Source organism: Nannospalax galili, unplaced genomic scaffold (assembly GCF_000622305.1).
Source record: "Nannospalax galili isolate Female #2095 unplaced genomic scaffold, S.galili_v1.0 scaffold337, whole genome shotgun sequence".
NCBI lineage: Eukaryota > Metazoa > Chordata > Mammalia > Rodentia > Spalacidae > Nannospalax > Nannospalax galili.
The window spans coordinates 1,971,942-1,981,598 of NW_008340932.1; the positions used below are offsets into that span (position 1 = coordinate 1,971,942).

The 9,657-nt window shown below is 43.4% G+C and overlaps 1 protein-coding gene across 2 annotated transcripts in view; it reads left to right on the forward strand.

Annotated features, from left to right (window-relative positions):
- Positions 1 to 6,606, forward strand: part of Zdhhc5 (zinc finger DHHC-type containing 5) — a 28,094-nt gene extending 21,488 nt beyond the window's left edge. For both annotated transcript variants that reach the window (XM_008836159.2, XM_029564941.1), the window contains 8 exons: positions 561 to 733; positions 885 to 987; positions 1,856 to 1,947; positions 3,027 to 3,159; positions 3,586 to 3,706; positions 4,300 to 4,412; positions 4,844 to 5,703; positions 6,113 to 6,606. In XM_008836159.2, the coding sequence (XP_008834381.1) occupies positions 561 to 733; positions 885 to 987; positions 1,856 to 1,947; positions 3,027 to 3,159; positions 3,586 to 3,706; positions 4,300 to 4,412; positions 4,844 to 5,703; positions 6,113 to 6,278 (1,761 nt within the window). In that variant the 3' untranslated portion in view covers positions 6,279 to 6,606. The remainder of the gene's footprint in view (positions 1 to 560; positions 734 to 884; positions 988 to 1,855; positions 1,948 to 3,026; positions 3,160 to 3,585; positions 3,707 to 4,299; positions 4,413 to 4,843; positions 5,704 to 6,112) is intronic.
- Positions 6,607 to 9,657: the final 3,051 nt, after the last annotated feature.

Consider the following 9,657-nt stretch of genomic DNA (forward strand, 5'->3'; position numbering starts at 1 on the left):
AGATCCGCCTGCCTCTGCCTCCCAAGTGCTGGGACTACAGAAGTGCGCCACCACGCCCGGCTACTGCTTTTAATATTTTTAAATTTAATTTTTAAAGCCTTTTAAATTTTGCAGGCTGTGCATGGTGACTGGCACACACCAACCCAGGGGAAGCCAGAGGATCTCTGTGAGCTCCAGGCCAGCCAGGGCTCCTTAGTGAGACCTGTCTCAAAACAAAATGACAAAACCCACAAAACAAAAAACTGAACTTTAAAATGGTGAACCTGCTTTTAATATTTTTAAATTTAATTTTTAAAGCCTTTTAAATTTTGCAGGCTGTGCATGGTGACTGGCACACACCAACCCAGGGGAAGCCAGAGGATCTCTGTGAGCTCCAGGCCAGCCAGGGCTCCTTAGTGAGACCTGTCTCAAAACAAAATGACAAAACCCACAAAACAAAAAACTGAACTTTAAAATGGTGAACATGATCATGAATTACTAAAGTGAATTCTGTCATTTGTTCCTCTTTTCAACAGTGGCGATTTTTGTCCTGTGTTCAGTCTGTCTCTTTTTGCTCCTAGGAATTTGATCATCACTGCCCCTGGGTGAACAACTGTATTGGTCGCCGAAACTACCGCTATTTCTTCCTCTTCCTCCTTTCCCTGACAGCCCACATCATGGGTGTGTTTGGGTTTGGCCTCCTTTACGTCCTCTATCACATAGAGGAGCTCTCAGGGGTCCGCACAGCTGTCACGTATCCTTCAAGGCCTTCGGGTTGTGGGACTGGAGTGGGGAGTGAAAAGAACAATTGAGTCTTGTATAGTAAGGTTAAAGGGAAGTGGCCACAGTGGAGCTGGGGAAAGTCAGGGAACATTGCTCTGCTTTCCTTGACTGTGTGGCATCAGAATGGCAGTGATGTGCGTGGCTGGCTTATTTTTCATCCCTGTAGCTGGCCTCACAGGATTTCACGTGGTGCTGGTGGCTAGGGGACGTACAACCAATGAACAGGTACAGAGACACCTGAGATACCTGAGGAGCATGTCTCAAGCTCTTATAATGAATAGCATAATACTTTCACAAATAGAGCCTTAAGGAATATTTTATATGATGAAGTAGAGGTTAGTGGTAGTGGCGAAAGTAGGCCTAGGTCCTCAATAAGCAGAATTACAGCTGGAAGTGGGGGTATACATCTGTAATATCAGCATTCAGAACGTGGAAGCAGTAGGACTGAGCTACTTAGACCCTCTTTGCAAAAAGAAAGAAAAGCCTTAAGAAATGGCCTGTTCTCATCTTTTAGCAAATATTTAGTCTGTGAATTTGTAGAAACAGGCCTTAGGAAGCTCATAGTTCTGCTAAAAGATGTTTTTATGCACATAATAATAGCTAACCTTAATTGCTTAGTCTTCTCAGCCTTCCGTTATCTATGGATCCACCAAAATGTAGATGAAATAGACTTGAGGAAAAGCACATTAGAATGCATGCGTTTTTTTCTTGTCATTGTTCACTAAATAATACACTGTATAACATAAGATATAGTAACAGTAGTGTAAGTGATGGAGAGATGAAATAAAGTAGATAAGATGCCCATGGATTATGTGTACAAACTATGCCATTTTAAATTAGGGAATTCAACATCTGTATTATTTTAGTCAGTAGTCAGAAAGTTACTCCATTTTACACAGGAAACTGATGTTGAGGGTCAATTTTCATGAGGTAGACCTAGGATTTGAACTGAGGATACTGACTCTAGAATCCTTGTTCTTATCACAGGTACCATTTTATATTCCCCAGATAGTGGGTCAATAAAAATTTGCATTTTGGCATTTGTTGATCAGGGTCCCGTAGACTCACTGATGTGGTCCTTTTTATCTTCTAGGTTACGGGTAAATTTCGGGGAGGTGTGAACCCCTTCACCAATGGCTGCTGTAACAATGTCAGCCGTGTCCTCTGCAGTTCTCCAGCACCCAGGTAAACTTAACATCTTTGGACTAGTCATTTTTTGGTCAAACTTTGTCTCCTATGGGCCTGTTCTGAATAGGGAAAGTCTAATGGGAAATGACCTTTTAGGAAGGGTTAGTGCTACAAGGAGACATGCCTATCCTTTGGTGGACCCTATGAGTTCAATTGGTAGTATTTAAATGTGGCTAAATACCTTAGATAGTTGAGGATGAGTAAAATTCAACTGCAGGGTTCCTTAGAAAGGCCTAATAATGCCTTCATATGTTCATTGAATCAAATCAGTTTAGTATTAGCTTTTACAGTAGACTTTTTAATTAATTTTTAATTGAACTTTTGTGAATTTATCTTATATTTTGATTATATTTAGATCCCTTTCTGTATCTGCAAACTGCCCCCCCTCGTCACTAACCTCCTACCAAATTACTCGTGTATTTATTTATTTATTTATTTATTTATGGCCTATAGAGTTAAGGTTTGTGTCCCCATATGCCTTTCATCCACTGGAGTCTTAAATGAGACTGAATCTCCCCTTCCTAGCAGCCATCAGTTGTCAGTAATTCCACAGATAGGGTTGGGTTTTCTTACCCACTTCCCCATATCTGTGCTGAGATTTTGTCTGGCTTGAGCTTATGTGGGACTTGTCCATGCTGTCACCATGGCTGTGAGTTCATAGGAGTAACTGACAGCTGTCTGGAAAACTGTTTCTTTGTGGTCATACGCCTCCTCTGGCTCTTAACAATCTTTCTACCTCTTCTTCTACAATGATCCCTAAGCCTTGGGAGGCAGAGGTTTGATATAGGTATCCTATTCAGGGATGAGCACTCTGCAGCCTCTTGTTCTCTGTGTTAATCTTCTGTATAAGGGCGCTTCTCTGCTGAGAGTTGAGAGATGGATCAATCAGGGCAGGCCTGACACTAGACTTTTTTGATGCTGGAGATTAAACCCACAGCTTTATTGTTTATCATTGAGCTATACCCCAGTCCATGACTATTTATTGCATTTGCAAAATGTTTTATACTTAGTACACAACTAGTAGTCATTTTTGAATGAGATGAATAAATCAAAGCCTTCTCATTCTTGATACTCAGGTATTTGGGGAGACCAAAGAAAGAGAAGACGATTGTAATCAGACCTCCTTTCCTTCGACCAGAAGTGTCAGATGGGCAGATAACTGTGAAGATCATGGATAATGGCATCCAGGGAGAGCTGAGGAGAACTAAGGTGAGAGTTAGGAAAGTAAAGCCAGGTAGGTAATCTGGGAAATTTCACCCATGGCAGAGATGGAAGCTTGACTTGAGTATACATCTTTCCTATAGGATCACTCACTGGTTTGTGCTAAAATCACTTAAATACAAATCTGTTCTCCATTCAATTTTAAGTTCAGTGGTAGTAGATCTGGAGTCCATTTCCATGTCTTTATAGGACATAACATCTTGCAGGTGGTAGGACCTCAAGTAGTTAGTTGTAGATAATTAAAAATAAGCAAATAATTGGCCAAATTAGATCCTTTGGAAACTTTATTATCCCTAAACTGACTTTTGTTCCAGTTTAGAAACATAATTGATTCTCCAATATTTCTCTTATATCTTAATGTTACCTTAATGCACAATTTACCAAATCTAATATTCCTTTTCCTCATCTATTCAGTCTAAGGGAAGTCTAGAGATAACAGAGAGCCAGTCTGCAGATGCGGAACCTCCACCTCCTCCTAAGCCAGACCTGAGCCGTTACACTGGGCTGCGAACACACCTCAGCCTAGCTAATGAGGGTAAGGGCTGCCTTGATCGGTGAGATCCTAGAAATGTAACAAAGAAACAAGGATACTCCTGTGAGCTGTGAAGAAAATAAGCTAGGGCTGGGAGATATTACTTATATTGTGACTTAGAATACTCAACAGGTGGTATTTTTCTTCAGATAGCTGGAAAAGGAAGGGTACCATTTAGAATGAGCAGTGAATTAAAAAAATCCTCTTGTAGGGGCTAGAGAGATGGCTCAGTGGTTAAGAACACTGGCTGTTCTTGCAGAAGACCCAGGTTCGAATCTCAGCACTCACATGACAGCTAACAACCGTTCCAGTTCCAGGGGATCCTACGGCCTCTTCTCTCCTCCGCGGGCATTGCATGACATGGGTGCACTTACCTACATGTAGGCAGTACACACATACACATAAAAATATTTTTTTAAAATCCTATTGTGTGAGCCAGAAGCAAGCGGATCTCTGTGAGTTTGAGGCCAGCCTGATCTACGTAGTGAGTTTCTGGCCAGCTGGGGTTACAGGGAGACCCTATCTCAAAAAAAAAGAACCCCAGGAAGATTGAGAACAACATGTAAAGTACTGTCTGTATTTTTTCCTCCCTGTAGATAGCAGCCTCTTGGGCAAGGACAGCCCCCCTACACCTACCATGTACAAGTACCGGCCAGGTTATAGTAGCAGCAGTACATCAGCTGCCATGCCTCATTCCTCCAGCGCCAAGGTATTGTGCATTCTGAGAAGTGGGGTCGTAACAGATGCCAGTGCTTAGGGAAGGTAAAAACAGAAGGGAACAGAAGAAAACCAGGGGCATTTTATTAATTGTTAATAAGTGTAGCTGAATTTCCTTGTTTTTGTTTTTCATCAAAGAAGGAACAATGTAGCATAATATATAAAAGCACTAATTAGTATCAGATCTGATTTCAAAACCCAATTCTGCCAAGTTACTCTCTGTAAGCCTCATTTCCTACATCTTAAAATATTTGTTTGAATTTATAGGTTGGCTTTAAGGGGTAAATCCTCTAGTGTCCAAGTTTGCAGTTTATTGCTGGTATAGAATCCTGTTTTTAGGATTCTATAAAGTGACTCTTTGGGCTCTGGTGCCTAGTATCTGTCAAAAGAGGAGTACTAAGACTGTTTTACTCTCTTCTCCAGTTGAGTCGGGGAGACAGCTTGAAGGAGCCAACCTCAATTGCAGAAAGCAGCCACCATCCTAGCTACCGCTCAGAGCCCAGCTTGGAGCCAGAGAGTTTCCGGTCTCCCACCTTTGGGAAGAGCTTTCATTTTGATCCACTGTCCAGTGGCTCACGTTCCTCCAGCCTCAAGTCAGCCCAGGGCACAGGCTTTGAGCTGGGCCAATTGCAATCCATTCGTTCAGAGGGCACCACCTCCACCTCCTATAAGAGCCTGGCCAATCAGACACGCAACGGAAGTCTGTCTTACGACAGCCTACTCACTCCTTCAGACAGCCCTGATTTTGAGTCAGTACAGGCAGGGCCTGAGCCAGATCCACCTTTAGGCTACACCTCTCCCTTCCTGTCAGCCCGGCTGGCCCAGCAACGGGAAGCCGAGAGGCACCCACGTTTGGTACCAACTGGCCCAGCGCACCGAGAGCCCTCACCAGTCCGTTATGACAATCTGTCACGCCACATTGTGGCCTCTCTCCAGGAACGAGAGAAGCTGCTGCGACAGTCACCCCCGCTTGCAGGCCGTGAGGAAGAACCTGGCTTGGGGGACTCGGGCCTTCAGTCAACACCAGGCTCAGGCCATGCCCCTCGTACTAGTTCCTCCTCAGATGATTCAAAGAGATCACCCTTGGGCAAGACTCCACTGGGACGCCCAGCTGTCCCCCGTTTTGGCAAACCAGATGGGCTAAGGGGCCGGGGACTAGGGTCCCCTGAACCAGCCCCAGCTGCCCCGTACCTGGGCCGATCAATGTCTTACAGCAGCCAAAAAGCCCCAGCAGGTGTCTCAGAGACAGAGGAAGTGGCACTGCAACCATTACTGACACCCAAGTAAGTATTTCTTTTATCCTAGCCCTCAGCCAATTTAAAATTAGCATGCTGCCCTGCAGAAGGCATCAAGTCTTTGGCTGCACATCATTCTAGTATAGATGAATTGTGGGACAGCCTGAGAACTCTGTTTTCATGTTCAGTTGACTTCATGGGCAATTCTTTGGAGATTGAAGATTGATAATTTTCCCTTAATACTCTCTTCCTGAAAGTGTTATTTGTCAGAGAGTAAGCATATAAATAGCTGTTAGAGAGGAAGACATTGGGGAGAGAAGTAATCAGTCTTTATTAGAAACCATGTCAACTGTTAGGGAAAATTAATGGGTTATGTGGCAAAGTCCACTCCCCCAACTTTTAATTTCTTGTGTTCTGTATCACCTTGCTGATATCTGTTTCTTCTTTTTTTCCCCAGAGATGAAGTACAGCTCAAGACTGCCTACAGCAAATCTAATGGGCAGCCCAAGAGTATAGGCTCAGCCTCCCCTGGCCCAGGCCAGCCACCTCTCAGTAGCCCCACAAGGGGAGGAGTCAAGAAGGTGTCAGGGGTGGGTGGTACCACCTATGAGATTTCGGTGTGAGCCTTGGGCGCCTCCCCTCTCCCATGCCTTTGCGCCTACACCAAAGGGCCCCAGGTGGCCACCTTCCTTCCCTCAAGGGGCTCCCCTCCCTTGCATGGACATTTTTTAAACCACGGATTCTGAGAGAATGAGGAATGTTTTATAAAATGCCATGGGGTTGAGGAGTTGGGAGTTTGGGCCCTGAGACTGGGTAGCAACCCCCTTTGACCTTTTAAGACCTTCCCTTTCTTGATCCCTGGACCAGACTCAGTGGACATTTGTGCAATTGCTCGCCCTGGAGGGAACCAGATCATTTTTAAACCAGAAATAATTTTTTTTATTATTGTTACGGATTCTATTTTTTTCCTCTTCTGCGTTACCAGGTGTGTGTGTACATATATATATATATTATAAATATCAAAGAAATTATATATCTATCCTGGGATGGGAAAATAAGGGAGGGATATATATAGGGGAATTTCATTCTTCCCTTTCCTCAGACCAGCAGGAAAAGAGAGACATCAATGTCCACTTCATTCTTCCCTTCCCTCAGACCAGCAGGAAAAGAGACATCAGTCTTCCTTCTTTCCATGGTTCCCTCTTTTGTCCCAGTTATCAATGAAGGGAATAGCACCTTCTGCTGGTTGATAAGTGATAAGTGATTAGGAAAGAAACCTGGGGAGAGGTGAGTCTGGGGTCTCGGTCAGATATGGAGAGGATTAGGAGAGGAGAGTTCGTTTTCTAGGCTCATTGACATCTAGTTTCCCCAGGAAAGGTGTTCCACGACATTGTAGGGGGAGGGGATCAGGAAGAGAGCTTGGCCTAAAGAAACAACATTTTGCAATCCCCCATTTTTGGGCAAGAGATTATGGTGGGCTTCTTCAGTGAGCCCCCTCAAAGCTTCCCTTTAGCTTACAGAGTTAACGTGACTTTAAAATCGAAGGCAAGGAGAGAAGAATCCAAAAAGCAATATTTTTCATATGCCAAAAATGGGATGGAGAGAAGGAGTGGCAGGCCTAGGCCTCTCCGGTTGTCCCTTGGGGGTTACCCCTTAAGCCCACCTCGGTATGGTGCTGGGTAGAGGGGGTACCTGGGTTCTAACCTCGAAATAGGGAAGACCCCAGCCTCTATACAGAGGCCCTTTTATTTTTTATTCTGACTAGCCATTTTAAACCAACAAAGAATAAAAAATCCTGATCTAACCAGCTCCCCCTGACTTGTGTTGTTTTGTCTGGTTAAGGCAAGGTGAATGTTCTTGTGAGAAGTTATGAGGGACACTTCATTCTCTGGTCCCAGAAGGAAATTACAACAGGTGCTGTTTTATTTGGGTGATTTAATTAAAAACCTGAAAAATAAACCAAAAACACCAGTCTGCAAACATCAAAAAGTCCTGTCGTTTAAAAGCTTAGATAACTCTTGTGTCAGTTATTCCTTAATTTTGTCTCCAGAAAGTAAGGTTCCTTTTGGATATAGCCCAAGGTGAGATAGTCATAGTGTGGAAGTAGCAGTTTTAACTCAGCACGTACTTCTCATCAAAAGCAAGAAGCTGTATCCTAATTTTAAATAGGCACCCTTAGGGGCTAAACCTCAGGAAGCTGAGAGCCCTTCCTTTTCATTCTCTATAACCTAAGAAAACTTTGTTTTTTGGCAGGGTTTTACTCTGTAGTTCAAGCTGGCCTTGAACTTTTGGCAGTCCTGTCTCAGCTTCCAAGTACTAGGCAGGCCTAGGCCTCTCCGGTTGTCCCTTGGGGGTTACCCCTTAAGCCCACCTCGGTATGGTGCTGGGTAGAGGGGGTACCTGGGTTCTAACCTCGAAATAGGGAAGACCCCAGCCTCTATACAGAGGCCCTTTTATTTTTTATTCTGACTAGCCATTTTAAACCAACAAAGAATAAAAAATCCTGATCTAACCAGCTCCCCCTGACTTGTGTTGTTTTGTCTGGTTAAGGCAAGGTGAATGTTCTTGTGAGAAGTTATGAGGGACACTTCATTCTCTGGTCCCAGAAGGAAATTACAACAGGTGCTGTTTTATTTGGGTGATTTAATTAAAAACCTGAAAAATAAACCAAAAACACCAGTCTGCAAACATCAAAAAGTCCTGTCGTTTAAAAGCTTAGATAACTCTTGTGTCAGTTATTCCTTAATTTTGTCTCCAGAAAGTAAGGTTCCTTTTGGATATAGCCCAAGGTGAGATAGTCATAGTGTGGAAGTAGCAGTTTTAACTCAGCACGTACTTCTCATCAAAAGCAAGAAGCTGTATCCTAATTTTAAATAGGCACCCTTAGGGGCTAAACCTCAGGAAGCTGAGAGCCCTTCCTTTTCATTCTCTATAACCTAAGAAAACTTTGTTTTTTGGCAGGGTTTTACTCTGTAATTCAAGCTGGCCTTGAACTTTTGGCAGTCCTGTCTCAGCTTCCAAGTACTAGAATTATGGGGTGAACCACATCTCTGGTTAAGTTCTTTCTTGTTAAAAATTTCTAGATTAAAAAGAGCAGAATCAGGAAATAACTGGCTTACAAATACACATATATATGTGTGTGTATGTAGCATGGTACTGGGGATTGAATCCAGGGCCTGTAGTGTGCTAGGCAAGCAAGCTACCACTGAGTATGCCCCAGCTTATTTTGAGACAAGATCTTACTATGTAGTTCTGGCTAGCCTGAAACTTACTATGTAGATCAGGCTGGCTTCAAACTCAGAGAGATCTGCCTGCTGGGATTAATGGTGTGTGCCACCATGCCCAGCCCAACTTTTTGGTTTGGGACACATTCTTATGCTGCACAGGCTGGCCTTAAAACTTTTGATCCTGCCTTAGCTCAGATTACAGGCCAAGCTCATAGCAAGATTTTAATTGTTCTGCATTGCTTAAAGTTAAATTTCACTGGTTCCTGGTTTCAGTTAGCCTGCTACAAAAATTTTACATTTTGATGGCTGACTTAGACTGCTTTTTTTTTGTTGTTATCTTACACGTTTAGAAATCTTTTCACACATCTGGGCATAGTGGCACATGCCTGTGATCCTATCACCTGGGAGGTGAAGACAGTATCTTGGAGTTTGAGGCTAGCCAGGGATAGCAAGACCCTGTGCATCTGTATAATTCTGGCACTTTGGAGTTGGAGGCAGGAGGATCAGGAGTTTATGGTCATTCTTGGCTACACATAGTGAGTTGGTAGACCAAGTAAGAAGCATTACCTTTGGCCAGGTTCACTTAAAAAGTTCACACAGATTGGGAGGCAGAGGCAGACAGATCTTTATGAGTTCAAGGCCAGTCTGGTCTACACAGTGAGTTCTAAGCTACAGGGAGACCCTGTCTCAAAAAGACCGAGGAAAACAACAACAACAAAAAAACCCCCAAAAAACTCAACAGGAAAAAAAAAAAAAAAAAAAAAAAAAAAAGGGG